At 50.0% G+C, this 17,721-nt stretch overlaps 2 protein-coding genes across 2 annotated transcripts in view; one reads left to right on the top strand and one right to left on the bottom strand.

Moving 5' to 3' along the window:
- Positions 1 to 9,074: 9,074 nt before the first annotated feature.
- The window catches only part of CANX (calnexin), a 40,563-nt gene continuing 31,916 nt past the window's right edge, over positions 9,075 to 17,721 (top strand). The window contains exon 1 of the mRNA XM_057409520.1: positions 9,075 to 9,263. The gene's annotated coding sequence lies outside the window, so the exon portion shown is untranslated. The remainder of the gene's footprint in view (positions 9,264 to 17,721) is intronic.
- LOC130599221 (leukotriene C4 synthase-like) lies at positions 10,224 to 16,871 on the bottom strand. Its single transcript, XM_057409522.1, has 6 exons — positions 16,435 to 16,871; positions 13,681 to 13,850; positions 12,775 to 12,874; positions 11,707 to 11,777; positions 11,396 to 11,477; positions 10,224 to 11,030 (listed from the first exon to the last, which is right to left on the bottom strand). Exons 2-6 carry the CDS (start codon positions 13,736 to 13,738, stop codon positions 10,904 to 10,906), a joined length of 438 nt encoding a protein of 145 aa, XP_057265505.1. The 5' UTR covers positions 13,739 to 13,850; positions 16,435 to 16,871; the 3' UTR covers positions 10,224 to 10,903.

Here is a 17,721-nt window from a genome sequence, read left to right on the forward strand (position 1 = left end):
CCCTCCTCCATTTTCCTCTCACTCCCCGCCCCGTGACAGCAGGGAGCAGGCGGGGAAGGACCCGCCGGCGCTTGCACCGGAGGCGGCAGCGGGACAACGACCCCGCAACCGCCCTCCCCTCCCCCGCCCGAGCGCAGCCGCCGCCCCGAGGCCCCGCCGAGCTCCGCGGCCGCCACGACGCACGCGGCGGGGGGAGGGGAACGGTTGGGCGCACGCGGCTGGGCCAGACTAGGCCTAACCGCCCCCCTTATCCCCCACCTCCCGCCGGGGTCGCGCCGGTGGCGCTGTGCGCGGCCTCCCCCCGCCGCCAGCAGGCGCCAAGGAGGGGCTCGAAGGCGCCGGGGCCCCGGATCGGGTGGAACCGGCCCGGTGCCCGCGGCCCGGTCCGGCGGGACAGGCGCGACCCCTCTGCTCGGGGACCCGCCTTCGGGTGTTTCGCTACCCAAACCGCAAACATGGCGGCGGCTTTGTCCCTCCCGCCTGCCCCGCCGCGCCGATCGCTCCCCACCACCACCCCCGCGCCCCTCACCAGCTCCCGGCTCACGGCAGGCTGCGGCCCCGGCGCTCCGGCGACCAGCGGGGATCGGCGGCTCCGCGCACTGCAGCAACGCCCGCCGCCGTCAGGTGGGCCGGGCTCCGCCTCCCGCCGCGCCGGGGGAGCCGGGGGGAGTGGACACGCACGGGCACGGCGGGGCTCGGGCCCCCTCCCGAGAGGCTCTGCCCTGATCCTCGGGCCGCTCCGCTGGGGTGTAGGGTCACTGCCAGCCCCGGAGGCGGCGGGGGAAGGAAGGCGGCCTGCGGGAGGCCCTTGGGAAGGGGCTGCCTCGGAGTCCCCCGCAGTGCTGACAGTGAGGATGCGAACCGCAGCGGGCGAAAACCTGCTAAACCTTGACCCAAAGCGGCTGTCTGTGGGTTTGTTCGGGCTCGGGCAGGTTTATTTGTAGGATCTCCGCCTGGGAATCACCGGGCAGGGTGGTTCGAATGGCCGGTGCACCCTGCAGTCCACTCACCCTGAGCCTAACCAGACCAATCCCCTCTTCAAAATGTTGCCACAAAGAATCATTAGCTAAAACAACTAGAGAAAAACTGTAAGAGAGCCAGTGCGATGGAACAGATAAGTGGTGAGCTTCGGACTGCGGAGGTGTGGCGTCTGTTCACAGCTTCGTTTCTGAGTGATTTGTGTAAAGCAAATCCCTTTGCTAATCCCTGTTGAAGCCTTTGCATTTCCAACAGTTAATTATAATTTTTGTTTTCTTCTAATGTATATTAGTAATCATACACCGAGGTATATCTACTCTGGGTCATTTTATTAGTCTGATTGGTCTTTTTAGTCCCCATTACTGCATTTGAATAATGACGGAAAATGGGTTCTCTGTTGTTTACGCACGAAGATCCACGTGATTCATGGCTTTGAAGTGGGCTGTACTGGCTGGTTTCTTGCTATCTAATGTTCTTATTTTTCTTATCTAAATAAAGCCTAGTTTGCCCAGTACTGTCTCAACCATATGTTTGTTGTGGTCAAACAGCATTCTGACATAAATTTTCTTTTTAGAGGCCTCTCAGGAAATGAAAATCATCCTATGCTTACACTGGCATGAAGTTCTGCTGCAGGCATATTCTTCCAGTGTTAGAGGAAAGATCATATGACTTCTTTGCAAATACGTAATTGCTACTAAGTGTAGGCAAAATACCTGCCTGCTCTGAAACTCAACACAGCAACAGGATGTTGGGTACAGCCATGTCTCGGAGAAGAATGTGGCTGTGAACAGAAGCAAACAAAGACAGAAATAGTTACCAGAAGAGTTATTATTAGCCAACATATAGGCAGTGCTTGAAAGATGAAAATAATTAGCAATTCAAGTGGAGTTACTGTTAACAGCATCAGCCCTTCTCCTGAGAGGCCATCTCTGGTTAGTGTTTTTGCAAGTAAAGGCAGTCACATGTGGTATGTGAACACTTGCAAAGTGTGAGATAGAGGATAAAAATGTTGCTGGAAGCGTCTAATGCAGGATTTTATTAGGTTTCTTGAGCAAGGAAATTACTGTGTAATTTACACATGTAAACTTCCAGGTCTTGCTTCCATGATTTCTTCTAGGACTCCGGCATCTTTAGTTTACCTGGCTTTTTTGTTTTATGGTGCCAACCTGACACGTCTACCTTCCTCTCCAGCAGACACAGCTGAGCTGTGGTGTGTCTGTCAGCATGTCTGTCAGCAACTCACGCTGCAGCTTCAAGTACTTTTTTTTTTCTCTGAAAGTGCTTTGTTCTACTTCAGAATTTCACTGGCCTGTTCCTGTGAAGGGGAGAAGAACACCTGCCATGGAGGCTGCTGGGGACAGGAGCTGCCCTCATGTTCCCACTTGCATTCCCAGAAGATAAATTTCACCTTGTTCAGCCCTGGGGACAGCTGTAACCTAAGCCAAGCTCAGCTTGCTGGGTTTTGTGTGGTCCATCTGGTAAAAAACGTGCAGAGCCGAGCCTTCCTGGGTAGAAATCTGCTGGAGAAATAATCTGCCACAGTCACACAGGCCTTGTGCAACATCCCCAGTTCCCTCAGACTTCATGGTGACTGGGGCTGGGAGCAGAGACCTGCATCAGGAGAGGATGAGCACCAGTCCACCCTGCAGAGAAATATGTAAAGCTGAGTACAGATGTGTTGTGGTTTAAGCCCAGCTGGTAACTCAGCACCACTCAGCCACTCGCCTCCAGGCAGGATGGGGAGGAGAATGAAAAGAATGTAAACCCCATGGGTTGAGATAAGAACAATAACGAAAGTATAATACAAAACTACTACTAATAATAATAATGATAAGGAAAATAATGAGGGGAGAGAATATAAAACTAAGTTTGGGTCAGATGTCCTGTCTCTGCTTCTTCCCCGCTTCTTATGCCCCTCCTCACTGGCAGAGCATGAGACTGAAAAGCCCTTCATCAGAGTAAATGTTACCTAGCAACAACTAAGCCATTGGTGTGTTATCAGCATTGTTCTCAGACTAAAGCCAAAACACAGCACTGCACCAGCCTCTAGGAAGGAGAAAAATAACTGTCACAGCTGAACACAGAAAAACATGTATAGCATTAAGCTGGACTGAAGTAAAGCTGTTCCTTGAAGCCTGCTCTCCTCCCTGCTCAGGACATTTCTCTTTGATACCAGTCATAAATCTCTATTTGTTTGCTTGCTTAAGTTCCTTTTCTGGAGGGCAAGAAAATCACAGTATCTACAGCTCCGGTTAAAGGGTTTTACAGGCATCTAATTGTACGAAGACACTTTGGGTCTCTGGAAATTATGCAGATGCTGATTTCTGAGTAGGTTTTTGAGACATTATTGCAATGCAAAAAAATAATTACTAAAAATTCTCTTATGGGTCAGCATTTGCCATTTCAGGGAGAAGAGAACAGTGACCAGAGTTTAAATACTTGCTCTGAAAAGATGACAGAACTCATTATCCATCACCCTGATTCCATCGCTTTCTGCGCCTTCCCTTTCTCTCTTTCCTAAGTAGATGTTATCCATTTGTTCCTCTGCTTCTGTCATAAGCTTCATCCTTCATATCTCATCTCATCAGCTGCGTGTTACATGTTTCTCACGTTTGCATATAAGCATAATTCAGGGTCTTGCAGGTAATCTGCAAACCTGATTAACTCAACAAATACAGCTAGCAGCTGACTTGCTTTATCATCTGACGTCTGAAAACAGGGAATGTAGGGAAGTCTTACACTACCAATGGTTTCTAAGTTTCTCTGTGAATGTGACTCCCAGTCAAAAGCCCTTGAATTCAATCATAACCTTTCTGTCACTCCCCATGGCTCTAGAAACAGCCTCTAGGTGTGATGGTGCAACAAATACAAGCTAAACAGCTATTAAATATGTATAATGTGTGTTCTACCATATTAGGTAACAGGGCCACCTTCGTCATCTTCTATGCTGCAAATTCCCAGCTTTGATAATGCACCCTCCCTCTTACTTTTGCTTTGGGTAATTTAAGAGTTCTTTTGGTTACACTTCACCTTTATTTCTTCATTTTCACTTTTTTGTCTCTTTATTCATTACTCTAAAAATGGCGGTCTGCAGCAATGACTAGGCAGAGCTTGTATTTCCCACATTTCCTAAGCTGTAGTTCATTAAGAACCAAGCCAGTCTGGAAGCCAGTCGGAGAGGTAGATGGACACTGCTCTAGTGAAAAAGCAGATACCCAAGTCCCTCTTTCTCTCTGAGACCACTGTTGCACTGTTTGACTCTATCACCCTTCTCTTATACCACCAGCTTATCCACAGCATATGCTCACCATCGCTGTCACTATTATAATGGAAGATTGCCTCTCTTCAGCTCCCTTGGTGGTCACAGGGCTTCATTGGGATTTCACCTGTCTGATGCTTTTCTGCTCATTACGGTAACTCAGGCCTCTTACTGTTCTGGTTCTGCAACATTATCATTATGGCAGTTGGCAGAATGCCTTTGCTTTTTACCAACAGAGCTAGCTGCCTTGCTGTGAATGCAGTTACATCGGTAGAAGTGTCTTCTACCAGCTCATTTTAGGTATCTGCATGTTTCGGCTGACTCTGAGCTAGGTGGGCATGAGTCAGCTCTGATCCAGAAGCCATCTGGCTGTGCAGTGCTGTACTGAGCTCATCAGGCTGCTCTCAGAGAAGGTTTCTTTATTCAGGCAGAAGGTTTTCAGCTCTTTGGCAGTTCAGCCTTGTACCCACCAGGAGAGAGGTGGCCAAGTGTTCATTTGCATCCCTTGCAATAAGCCTTGTCTGCATTTCCTTATGTCCTCTCAGAAGGAGAATGAGCTGTAAAGCTGTGAATACTTCACAGTGGGGTGACTGAGTCCAGACTTGGGAGAGCTGCTGTGATATCTGTGGCAAAGCAGGTAACACAGTGCCTGAGCTCTTGTTATTCTGAGTCACCTGTGTTTGTGAAACGGTGCCTATTTTAGCCACTCACCAAGGGCAGGCTCAGGAGCAGTGACCACAGCAGCTCACTGTTTTTGTCCTTGCTGACATGATGATCCCAACTTCCACCCCTTGCGGGTAACATTGTTGTAGCTGTTTGGGGTCACCCAGCTTTCTCTTGTCAAGTCCTACAATGTCAAAGCTGAGGCATATGCTTAGGCACAGATCCTATTCGAGTGCTCCGAGTCTTCAACTGCTGACCCTACTTTTGCTCTTCCTATTTTACTTTTAGCTCTTAGACTCTGGAAATCAATCCCTGAGCACAGTCAGGCACAGCATCAGTGAGGGCTGGAGCTGGGCAAGCTCTTTCCTAAGCTACCACAGAAAATATGCAAGTTTTCCATTGGAGGGAGTGCCTTCAGGAAAGAGCACATTAAGCCCTGCCCACCTTGTATTATACATTGTGACTCTGCTCTTACCAGGAAAAGGGGAAATTCTTAGTGCTCTCTTACAAGAAATAATTGCTGGGAGGTATAAAACTGATGAAGATAAAGCAAACTGTGGATTTTCCTGGCCTCCCTGTCTTGACCCCACATATAAAGTGGCAGATAGTTTTGGTTTTGTTTGGATTTTACCCCACTATCTAACCCAAGAATGACTTACTGCATAGGGCCGTGACCTGTGCTAATGTAAAGGGCAAGGGGCCTGTGCTCACAGACTTGTCTGAAGCACCCTGCAGTCCATCCATGGCTTCATCTCTGCTGCAACACTGTGGCATTCAAACCAAACAAAAGTGCTCTCAAACCACAGGTATGACACAAGTCAGCCACAGTCACACTCTTCACCTCAGCCCACTGCAGTCTCTTCAGTGAGGGCTGTGCTGTTGCACCTACACCCTCAATTCCCCTCAACAAAGCACTCCTATCTCTGCTCCTGCTCTGTTGCACACCCAACGGATCTGAGTGTCCACATGTATACTCAGATCAAGAGGGTTTTGGATCTTCCTGCCCGTAATGCCCTTCTCAGTGTTGCCACTGATGGATATATAGTTCAAAATGACCATATTGCAAGCAGACAAGCACTAAAATGCTGTGATGTTGACAGCAAGGCCTCTGCAGACTCAGCACATAAAATGGGTCACTAGCGTGGTTATTTCTGTTACACAACTCCAGCCTACCTTTCTTTTTCCTTGCCCTTGAAGTCATCTGAATGTAAACAAGTAAAATTAAGGGGTAACAAAATCAGGATGAGGAATGGCAAGGGGAAAGTAAAGTGTCCCACAGTACTGGTCTTTAGCATCCTCACAGCGCCAGCCGGCTGGCTCCCCAGAGCTCTGATCCTGGAGCTGCTGCAGAAATAAAGACCCATTGAGAAGTCTGGCTCCAAATTAGCATCTGAATTCCCTTGTAGCCTGTTGTCAGATGGGCAGGAGGTGGGTGCTAGTCTCTCAGTACTGATACACAACGGTGGCTTTAAAAGGTCCTTATTTTTCTGAGGCAAAGAAATACATTGCTGAACTATGGACACTTTGTGTTTTCCTGTTTTTTTTCCTCCCTTCCCTCTCCCTTTCTCCTCGGTTTCACTCCCTTTCCTGGATCAGGCTGAGCTGTAGATAGACACGTCTGGGTATTGTTAGCCCTGTCTGACCTACTTCTTTCTCTCCCCTTGGCCTTGTGTTATGGATGCTGGTGCTATGGAAACCTGGGTGACATGCCCCACAAAGCCAGGGCCACCAGCTGCACCCTCATCTCCCAGCCCCACAGGATCTTCCCTCCCAAACACATCCACAAGGAAAGTGGTGCTGCTTCCCAGGGAAATTCAAGGATGTGCTCCATCCATCCCACCAAGCTGTACTCTGGAGGGACCAGGGTGCTCTTCCTTGGGCTCAGGTGTGGTTTTACCCCAGCCCCAAGGCACAGTGCTGGGGTCCACATGTAACCCCACTGCTGTCTGCACACCAGCCCTGCACAGGCCATCACATGATGGGTACGAACTACATGTGGGTGCCCTTGAAGTGTTCAAGATAAAAATAAGCAACAAACTTCAGTGCTGCGATACCAAAAGGAACCCAGGTAGGTTCCTGCGAAGGCAGGAACGGGAACACGTGTGCCGGTGGATGGCAGCTGCTCCAAAGAGAGCTCTGCATTTGCACTCTCACTCTGCCGCGTGGGAACAAGCCCCATAGGGCTGGAGCTTGTTTACAAGTTCAACATCTGCGTTTCTCCCGATAAAACCGTTCTCGCTGGTTCTGCAGGTTTCCCTTGCGCTCCGCTGGTCTCCCCCCTGCCTGCCGGGGAGGCTGCCGCAGTATCACAGTGGATTTGCTTCCAAGTTATCAGACGCCGAACCTTTTCCTCCCTTTTCCTGACACTGATCTGGCAGCTGTAAGGGGAGGAAGCAGGAAGGAGCCCGGGAATCCATAAAGCTCCTGCATGGGGGCTCTTAATGTCTGTTGTAAGCCGTCTCCAGGAGATTTCTGGGAGGCTTCAAGGCTCCCCCACCCCAATAACCTTGACACGAGGGCCCGGCCCAGCACAAACAGAACCTGGAGCAGGTTTGTGCCCGAGTGCCGCCACGGCCGTGCCCTGTGTGAGAGCTGCGCCGGGCCTGGCTTGGGGTGCACCCAGGGGCGCCCCAGCCTCCTCTCGGGGTGCAGCCACGGGCGGCAGCGGCGCCGACCCCGGCGCTCCTCAGACACCCCGTGCCCGGCGGCCGCGTCGCACCAGCGCCCTCTCCCGAGCGGCGGCGGCCGGAGCCCGGGGCGGGGCGGGGCGGAGCGGGCAGCGCTTCCTGCCGGGGCCGCGGAAGGGCCTGGGGACGCCGGGGACAGAGGACGCGGTTTCTCCTCCGCCTCAAGCTGTGGGTGCCGCAGCCGGGTGTCATCCCCGCCGCCATGGCAGCTTGGCCCCCTCAGCCGGTTCTCGCCAAAGCCGGCTCCCCCTCAGCTCACTGGAGCAGAATAAAATCATACAGAACGGTTTGGGTTGGAAGTGACCTTCAAAGCTCATCCAGTCCAACCCTCTGCAATGAGCACGGCGTCTTCAACTAGATCTGGTTGCTCAGTACCACGTCCAGCCTGGGCTTGGATGTCTTAAGGGATGAGGCATCTACCACCTCTCCGGGGAATCTGTGCCAGTATTTTACCACACTTATTATAAAAAATTATAAAGTCCAGCCTGAATCTCCCTTGTTTTAGTTTAAAGCCATCTCCCCTTGTCCTGTTGCAACGGACCCTGCTAAAAAGTCTTTCCCCATCTTTCTTACAGGCCCCTTTTAAGTACTGAAAGGCCACAATAAGGTCTCCCCTGAGTCTTCTCCAGGCTGAACAACCCCAGCTCCCAGCCGTTGAGGAACGGTGGAAAAAGTGCTCCAGCCATTGGAGCATTTTATAGGCCCTCCTCTGGACCCTCTCTAACAGGTCCATGTCTTTTCCTGCCCTGAGGACTGCAGAGCCGGACGTACTGCTCCAGGTGGGGTCTCACCAGAGAAATATCCTTCACCCAGGGCACGGTCCTGGGATGGCGGAGCTGAGGTGGCTCCGTGGGGCAGCCCCAGGCACTGAGGGGACAGCCTTTGGGCCTTCACACCAGCTCGATAGTGGCCCCGGAGCCACCTCCCGCTGGGGTGGCAGGGGCAGGCCCCATGTTGTCGTCGTCGTCTGTCCCGTCCGTCCCCTCCCCCCCCCCCCCCCCCGCATACCCCCTGCCAGACCAAACCTGGCCCCTCAGCATCACCGCAGGAGGTGTAAGTGGGCAAAGAGGGCTCATACAGTGCTGGGGCACTGTGCTGTGTGGTGGCATTTTGAACTGGGTAAATCCTGCCTGCATTGCTGAGCCACGGCCCTGGGCAAGGTGATTTCCTTGGATTACAGTTATGAAGTAGCAGAGTAATGACAGTGTCCCTGGGTGGAGAGGAGAAGCTTTCCTTCTGCTAGAGGTACCTGAAACGACTCCTCTGACAATTGTCTGAAGGGGATGGTGTGCCGGGAGGTTTTTCTGTAGCAGAACCAGTGACAGTCAAGGCCAGAGCTTGGCTGTGCTGCGACAGGATTGTTAATGGTCCTCTGTGCATCCAAGGGGAGAAGCCAGCTTGCTACAGCCTCCTGCTGAATCATTAACTTCCCTCCTCTGAATCATTCTGCAGCCCCGTCACACACAGAAGCTGGGCCGAGGTGGGAAGAGACTACAGGCCGACACTACAGGTTGCAGAGTAGGAGATGGAGGTTGTGTCTACGGAACCCTTCAGCACCCGCTTGGACTAACCTGAGACATCAGAGGTTTGAAACAGAGTCAGGATCTGCACCGTCAGCTGGGGCTGGTCCTCCTGTACTGACCCTCTGGGAGGTGACTGGTTATGCTGGTAAAAAGGTGAGGACTGAGAATTGACTTCAGGAGATGGTGGGATGTGTTAATGTAAAGGCTAAGAAAAACCTCACTGGGGGCAGGTGGCATGTCTGTCCCTCCCTGGCCTTGCTAAAGCACAGCCAGGGTTAAACAATGTTCAGCCTTTTCCTAAGTGTATTATCAAAGATGCCAGATGTCCTTGTTTATCTTGTGGTGACACCCGGGCGTTCCTGTGAGGATGGGGCCCTGCTGCACTGAAAACTTTGCAGAGACAACTGGTTTACAGTTATTTTTGTATGGATTTAAGCCTTTCCCTGCAGTGTTTGCCAACTTCAACGCAGCAGCACAGCTCCAACGCACGAGCGCCTGAAAGGGAAATGGACTGGGGGCTTTGCTGGCTAAGGCAATTTAAAATGCAGGGTAGGAAATGAAACAATGTAAAAAATTAAGCCCTTCTTCCAAGAGAAATACGCCTTTTGTTCTTATAGTCTAGATACGCCCACTGCTGGGAAGGGAGGATGGCTGGCTTTGAAAAGTGGTTAGACTGGCAACATGTTAATGCAGTTATTTTTGCTCTCTGGGTTTGGTGTGGGCCCCCCCCATGACGATGGCACAGAGCACTGCTGGTGTTTTCTGAGCTGTGCTGCTGACATGAGTAGACTGATGGCCAAAAGCATCAGTGTTGTGAATGCAGGGCTCCATGAAAATCCATCCCTTCCTGCCTCAGGAAGCCCAGAGTGGGACCTGAGCACTGGGAAAAACACCCGGTGGGGACCACTGTTTAGTGCTGAGCAGCAAAGATGCCAGTCTCAGACCTCAGATCCTCTGAAAATCAGCTTCTCTCTACTCAGAACTCTCCTCCCACAGGATGTGGGGTTGCAGGCTGTGTTGCACTGCACAGCAGGGAAACTGAGGCAGCTGCCTTGCATTCAAACGTTCATGTTTTTCTCCTATGTTAACTGCAGACCTACCAAGAGACACCCAGCACAGCAAGCTCAGTGCCTTTTTATTTGTGCATGTTATTGCTCAGCAGTATTCAAAGTAGCACATGCAGTAGTGGTTAGGAGTTTGTGCACTCTGATTTACAGCATCGCCCATGGACAGTGGCTAATAACCATTATAAGGGCACTAACAGACTTTTGCACAACATGTTGGTGGCTGCTCCTGTTTATCCCTCACCTCTTTTGTTACGCCTCAACCCACATCTGGTTGCAAACAAATGCCTTTCTTAGGTGTGGGACTTGGTAAACTGGAATGAACCCATGTTTGGTGCCTGGGCTGGAGGCAGAGCCTCTGGAGGAAGGGGAACACATGGCAGTTCCATAGGGTAACTCACTGGGAAGCTCAAGCTGAGATGAGTTTGCCTTTATGTGTATGGTTTTCCTACAGTTCCCCCTGTTTTGGAGCACTGTTGTTTCCGCATCAGGCATGATGGAGCTGCCAGATATGGAGCACTTGACACCTAGAGTGCCACAGGGGAAAAATACCTCCTGAAGAGCTCAGCCGTTCATGCTGGTGCTTGGCAGCGAGGAGGGAGGTGTTAAAAACTCAGGTGAGGGTGGATTTGTTACTGGGGACTCTGTTGGTTGCAGGCAGTCTGTAACTGTGGGCAGGAGGGAGCAGGACTCGAAGGCAAGGACACTGATGAGGAACAGAGCAGTGAGTCATACTTTGAGAAGGTGGAAGATGTTCAGCCCTATGTAGTAAGAGAGGAAGAAATGCAGGATACCCAGGGCTGATGCTGCAACGAGAATCCAAAGAACTCCGGTGCCAAAGTATATTGGGGCAAGCCTGGTAGGAGAGAGAGAGCCTGTTGAGGCCAAACATCACTGCTGTCACTCCAGAATGGGGTGGAAAGGCAGCCCCTGGCTGTTCCCTGCCTACTGCATGGTGTCCTGTGCCCTGCTCCCACCCCAAAAGAGCACACACATACCCGCAAGGGCTCAGGGCAGCTCCATCCTTGCCCCATGTCTGTGTTTCTGGCCCCAGCCCTGTACCCATGCCCATGTTATGCCCCAGGGAGAGCTTGGCAAGGCTGAGTCATGCAGGGACACCAGAGCAGCCAGGAGGAGTCTGGAGCTTCTCTGAAGCACATTATGTTCCCAAATGCAAACCCCAGCGGTTATCACGTACTCCAGGCTGCCAGAGGTGCTCACCTTTCTGAGGATGATGCCTTGTATCCCATGAAGTAGCAGTAGCGGGCATAGAGATAGACCAGCCCCAAGGCTGCAGCCAGACCTGCAGTTGAGAGAATTCACAGTGACCATCTCCAAAGGCTTTTTAGAGCTGCTTTGAGCAGGTACCCCAAAGTGAAGGAATATAGGCTTTGTTTCCTCTGGCTCCACCACCCCATCAGGGACAGAATTACTGCCTGATTTATTGTTTGGAAGATGAGCAGGACCTGAGGACTGGGGCCGTGCTCAGGGGGACAGATCCAGTGACAAACCAGGTAATGGGCTATTCTCACCTTGATGGAAGAAAAGTCCAGCCTGCCACAGAAGTGCCAGGAAAATGGGAAAATACTCAGAGGAGTTCACCCTGGCAGGAAAGAGGAAGGTCATAAACAAGGGAAAGGAGGAAGATCTGGTTTTGCTTCCCCCAGCAGTTTCCAGATGCTGGAGGCTCTTGCTTCTTAGAACTGACATTGCCATCTTTCTGCACAGCTCCCATTCCACTTTTATTCACATGAATTAAACTGTGGAAGAAACTGGGTCTCCAGGGCACAAGAAATTAAGTCAAAGATGCCCAGGTCAGTCTGTGCACAGAAGGGCTCTATGAACCACCCCTGCTGCCCCTTCCCAAGTGCTGCAGCCCCAAAGCCACAAGGAAGGTATGCTCCAGCAGGCTGCAGACACAGGGTGAAGTACGTCTTAAGCAGATAAGGCCAGAGCAGCTTGGGCTTTATGCAGAAGAGAGCAGTTTGCTGTAGGCCATGCCCCATCCCCCCAAAGACAAAGTAGTATGGACAGGAGATGCTGAAGGAGGTTGACTCCAGGCTGGCAAAGGAGCAGAGAAGGAGACGGCTGAAGGCATCCTGCTCCTATTGCCTGGTTGCTTTGCTTTCAGTGCTCAGCTACAGCAGGAGTGGAAGCTTCCTCTCTCTCTGCTTCTCTTCCCACTGCAGCCCTAGCACAGAAGTCACAGCAGAGATGCTGGATCATGTCTGTCCCAGTCCCAGCCCCAGCTGAGATCTCTCTGGGTGCTTGTCATTGCCAGTGAGCAAGGTTCAGGGCAGGGCTGAAGCTTCTTGAGGCTTTGATGCTGCTTGGCGTTAACCAGCCTAAGTCTCAGGCACCGACAACTCTGTCTTTAGCAGCCCTTCACTCTGCAGCAGATTCCTGTGTGATTTCTATCAGCAGTGGCTGGTGTGTTTAGCACTCACATCAGGAGTGTCCTGGTACTCTTAAGCCCATTAACTTAACCCCAAGAGAGGTAATTTAAGAATTACAGTCCTGAGAGATGAACAGTGAAGCGGGGGAGGGCAGTGCCATTAGATGTAAGATCTGACAAGCATCTTGTAAGAGGAGTTTCTTACTGTGCTCGAAAGATCCTCTCAAATTCAGGTGGGCCTGAGATCTTTGGAGGAGAAATGCCAAATGCCCTCCTAGCATAGATCACCTGGAGGAAGAAGTAGGCTGCAGTGAAAGAGAGAAAAGTATCAGTGGTCAGTCCTCTTGCTGGGCATGGTGGGGCAAGGAGACTACCAGAGGTGGGGGCAAAAGATCATGGTCTCCTCCTAACCCTGCACCTCTGCATATCAGAGAAAGCTGGATGAAAATCCCAGATATGTTTCAGACAAGAAAAAGGAATGTCCCAGAACAACAGTGAAGCGAGGAGTATGCATTCATGTACCACCCCCCGATATCTGCTTTCTCTCTTGTGTAATCAACAGGCCATCTATTACCTATAGAAAAGGTTACACAGTTCAGACATACTTTGTTACTGCCAATTTTAGTTTTTTTTCAATCTTTAATGTTTTCCCCTTCCAAGTCTTGATAGCTGAAGAAGGAGGGGACTGATGCCACAGATAAACCCAGATAAACCACCCAGACACTGAACTAAATTGTCATGCAGTGTGAAACCACGGCTGGGAGATGTTCTGTGTGACCCACCACTGCCCGTTCTTCTGCCTTCCCACACTGCAGTACTCTCTGAATGTTGAAAAACCTCAGGAACTGCTGTTAACCCATTTTTCAAAGAGAGAAAATCTGCGTGTTTGCAGAGGAGAAGATCTAGCAAGGTCAGTTCAGAGCAAGGGCTTCACAGGCACTTGTTCTGTTGTATACTTCTCAAAACCCACACAAGATATCGGTCCACTGTCTGAAAACCAGGGAAGTGCCAGTGCAACAGCAGAACTTACATATGTGAGTGAAAGGAAATCAGTGGAGGTACAGTAGACTGACTCGAGAAGTATTTGGTCATGTGCATCTGATGTCCCTACCTTGCTCCAGGACTCCCAGGACTGTCACAGCAGCCAGCAGATGAATCTGATCCAACATATTGACTCTTCCAGACCCTAGAAAATCTGATTTCTTGATCAGAATCTCCTCTGAGCAAGTTTAAGCCTTGCTGATGCAGCAGTCGGCAGTAGTAGCTGGCAGCATAGGTTTGCTGTAATGGAACAGGGAAGGTTTGTACATGTACCCAGGAGGAGTCTGGCTTATTCATTAGCATATGCCTCGAGGAAATGTAAATGGGCAGAGACCAGCCTAATGGAGTTATTTCCGTTCCCATCCTCCCTTTTCAAGGAGTGAGTTACAAGGAAGTGGGAGAGCCAACAGAGGGTGAACATGTGAGAGGTAAGAGGGGAACTGAGAATTGAATGGGGGGACATATCTCAACAGCGTAGCAATCCACCCCCCTGAGGCATCTGGTTTAAAACTGTCTCTAACAAAGGCCAAGGCACATCCGTCCTGCTGATGTTGCATGAGAAACAGCAGCCTCACTTGGGCTGTCCTGTACCACTTCAGCACCAGGACAGGCAGCTTCTCAGACCACACCACTGTGTGTACCGAGCTGGGAAGCACACGTTAGACACTGAATACGTCTCAGACTCTGAGACAGCATTGAATAAAGCCCAAGTGAAAACCCCTCTGCAATGGTACGACAGGATGTCATGACGTATACAAGGTATAGATCTGTTGTGCCTGGTGATAGTTTACTTGGGGATGGGTCAAAAAATGTCAGACACCAAGAGGGTGTTAGAGTCGTCCCTTCTACTGGCAAGGCTGGGAGCTGGGGATTTAAGGCTTCTGATCAATCCTCAGACAAATTAACTCCTATTGTCAACACCAGAGAGAGTTCTTTGTGGGTAAAACCCTGCAGAATGCAGCAGGATATAGCAAAAAGAGAGACACACACATGTCAGGGGAGACGTACTTGGCTAATTCCTGCTTAACAGCACAAAGCTGGCCTGGCTGCGAGCTGCTGGGGCTGTTGGCTTTGTTTCATTCCTCTCCTTTCATTCAAAGAATTTTCCCTTCAGACAGGGAGGAAGGAAAGCGGGTTAAGACAAAGTGATCGTTAAACATCACTATTATAGAAAATGAGATCAGATTAAAGCAGTTTACAGAAATTACATTGTATGCCTGATGTCCTTGATAGACTTTCTGAGAAGCAATAGGCTGGTTCTGGTTTTCTGCCTCTCTCTAAGGGATAAAGGCACTTGAGGAGGCTATAGCAATGTCCCAACTTAGTATTTCTCCAGATATCAAACACAGACACTACCATTTTTCAAGCACCAGCTCTAAGATTAATTCTTTCATCTCAGAATGGATTCTTTTTCATTCCAGTGACTCTTTAGAAATACAAGGGACATTGTGTTTCTTTTTCTCCCATTCAGCTGTTAAAGAAATGAAGGACTCAGCCTTCAGCTGAGTCAGCTCAGAAAGGGCAGAGGTCTCACAGTGTTTAATGACATTTGATTTCCCTCTGCTCCTGTCTGATTACAGCTTGCTAGCAAAAGAAAACATTAAGCAAAACAACTGAACAAAAAGGATCTGGGCTTACACCTGCATCAGATAACAGTGCAGTGTAACCTGCGTCGAAAGTGTCAAATATGTGTAAGGAAACCTGGCCATGAGAGCTTTAAAGGCTGCCACAGAGCACTCCTGCTCCCCAGATCATCATTAGATGCAAAGTACTTCTAGTATCATCTAGCATAGTCTAAATATAATAAAGGCTAGTAGAAACATGAATGAGTACACAAGCACAGATGTCTCTCCCCTCCTTCTTCCTCCCCCATAAGCATAATTTTTCAAGCTGTCTTTACCTCCTGAAGTGCAAAACATTTTTCTTGTCCCTATTTGTCACCATCACAACTTGCCTTATTTTCTGTTCTCATGCTGTTTTTGCAAGGAGCAGACACAAGTAGCCTCCTCCCAGCTCCAAATGCCCTTCAATGATGGGACTATCACCAGTGGATGGACTCAGCATCCTGCAGACCACAGTGTCCACCACCATCCCTGTGTAGGGGATGCCACAGCAGGGTCCGGCCAGCAGACATGGTCCCCCTCACTCCCCCCAGCCTCAGCCACCTTCCATGCAACCTAATGACTACACAACCAAGCAGTGACTCAGATCACACTGTTGATCAGACAGAAAACTGGTCAACAGACAAAGGGAGACTTGCTTGCAGGAGGCTCGGCTTGAATGGCTGCCACATCCCTCGGGATGGATTTGCTGAGCAGGAGCTAACAAAACACTGTCCCACTCCCACTCCCCAGCATGTACTTTGCTCTCCAGGTTACATGGTGTAAACATGGCCCTTCATCACAGAGCAGCTGGACATGGTACAGTCCAAACTCCTCACAGCTCCCACTGATTCATTGCTAGAGGCATTTCTCTGTGCCCATGGTTGCTTCTGCCCCTCTTCCTGCAGCTATTAATCCTTTTTGCCTCCTAAATTACCACTGTAGGGCCACACAGTGAGCTGAGCTGCAACACTGATAGGGCTTAAAAATAAACTTGGGAAGAAAAATAAGCAACACAAAAGGAAGAAGACATCTGGAGGACTCTGGAGGAGTCCAGAGTTTGCAGTGCCTATTACCCCCCAGGAGCAGCAGGACAACGAGAAGCCAGCAGCACTGAGTCCAGCACTGTTATATGCAGTGACATCCCCATACAAATGTATTTCCTGAGGGTACAACAGGCCAAGTTAGTGGAAAAGGGAACATTTTGCAGCTGAGCAACTTACCCTTCAGCTGTGCAGCGTGGAGGGTGCCTCATCCTTCCAACTGCATTGTAAAAGTACAGAAGTATTTTCTGATCTAGTTGGTGCTTGTGCTTCCTTTCTCTTCAAACTCTTTTGCAGCCTTAGCACGTCCAAGCCCGTGCCCGTGGCACTCTTGCAAGAACAGTTTGGTCTCTAACAGCCACACAGCAAAAAAGAGAGAGGTTTTCATTCAAAATAATTAAAAGCCACACAGAGAGAAAAGAGTTTTTCTAGTTCAAGAGGAGAATGAAAGGGAGCTCAGCCGAAAGTGCCTCAGTCTGTTCAACTCATGCTCACTCAGGCTGGGACACTGGAGGTAGTGACGTGTCTTCCTGGACCTCCCATCCATGTGGAGGTATGTGTTAACTCAGACAGACCTATGTTGAAATTTTCCTGGAATTCTTGGATTTTGCAGCTTTAAAAGGAAGGACAGACTAAAACCATGGCCAACACACGATTTGGTCCCTTACAAAGATGCAGTTGGCCACCTGTGGCTGTTCCCAGGAAGTGAGGTCATCTGCAGAGGATTTTTTGCTTTGCAGTTCCCACCGCGGCTCCCAGCTGGCTCAGATCCCCTGAGGATTTTGAAATGTGTCCTGGGATCTGCATTTTGCAATAGCCGTAAAAGCTTTGCGTGTCAGGAATTAGTGTGTCTTCCTAAAGCGTGCATTGACACAGAGGCTTCTCCTTTCAGAAAGTAAAATAGTAGGCGTTCGGTTTAAGAGTCATAAAATCAGAATGGTTTGCGTTGGAAGGGAGCTTCAAAAGTCATCTAGTCCAGCCCCTGTGCAATGAGCAGGGACATTTTCAGCTAGATCAGCAGCATCCAGGCTGGCATTATGTGAAGCATCCCTTGGAGTACAAACGCAGTACGTATCGGAGAAGCATGTTAGCCTCTTCATCTAGGTGGATTTCAGACACATGTTCCTGAGATTTCTGTATCTGTGGCATAGCAAAGCGGTCACATAAATGTTCTTACATGATTAGTTATAGCAGAATTCCTGAGGGCCAAACCAGTCTCTGCTTTAACCCTCTTTAACCCCTTGTTTTAACCTCTCCACTGCACGAAGCAGGACTATGGCTGAGTACTCCAATTGACAGTGCTTTGCATCTCAGTGAAGTCGAAGGCTTCACTTTAAAGATAAAACGGGGAAAACATTCAAAGCCATTTTCTATAAACCAAGATGGACAGCTGAGTCTTTGGGAAGCCACACAAATGAGTACACATACTCATATAGTTAGGGGCAAGTCGGAGATTTTCTTTTAGCT

Source organism: Pezoporus wallicus, unplaced genomic scaffold (genome assembly GCF_028554395.1).
Source record: "Pezoporus wallicus isolate ANWC-B61680 ecotype Strahan unplaced genomic scaffold, APGP_CSIRO_Pwel_v1 contig_8166, whole genome shotgun sequence".
Classification (NCBI taxonomy): domain Eukaryota; kingdom Metazoa; phylum Chordata; class Aves; order Psittaciformes; family Psittacidae; genus Pezoporus; species Pezoporus wallicus.

Coding starts and splice junctions, on each gene's coding strand:
- LOC130599221 (XM_057409522.1), bottom strand. CDS start 13,738: ATGTTGGATCAGATTCATCTGCTGGCTGCTGTGACAGTCCTGGGAGTC. Junction 11,778..12,774: donor GAGAGGATCTTTCGAGCACA/GTAAGAAACTCC, acceptor CTTTCCTGCCAG/GGTGAACTCCTCTGAGTATT. Junction 11,478..11,706: donor TGGACTTTTCTTCCATCAAG/GTGAGAATAGCC, acceptor TCTCAACTGCAG/GTCTGGCTGCAGCCTTGGGG.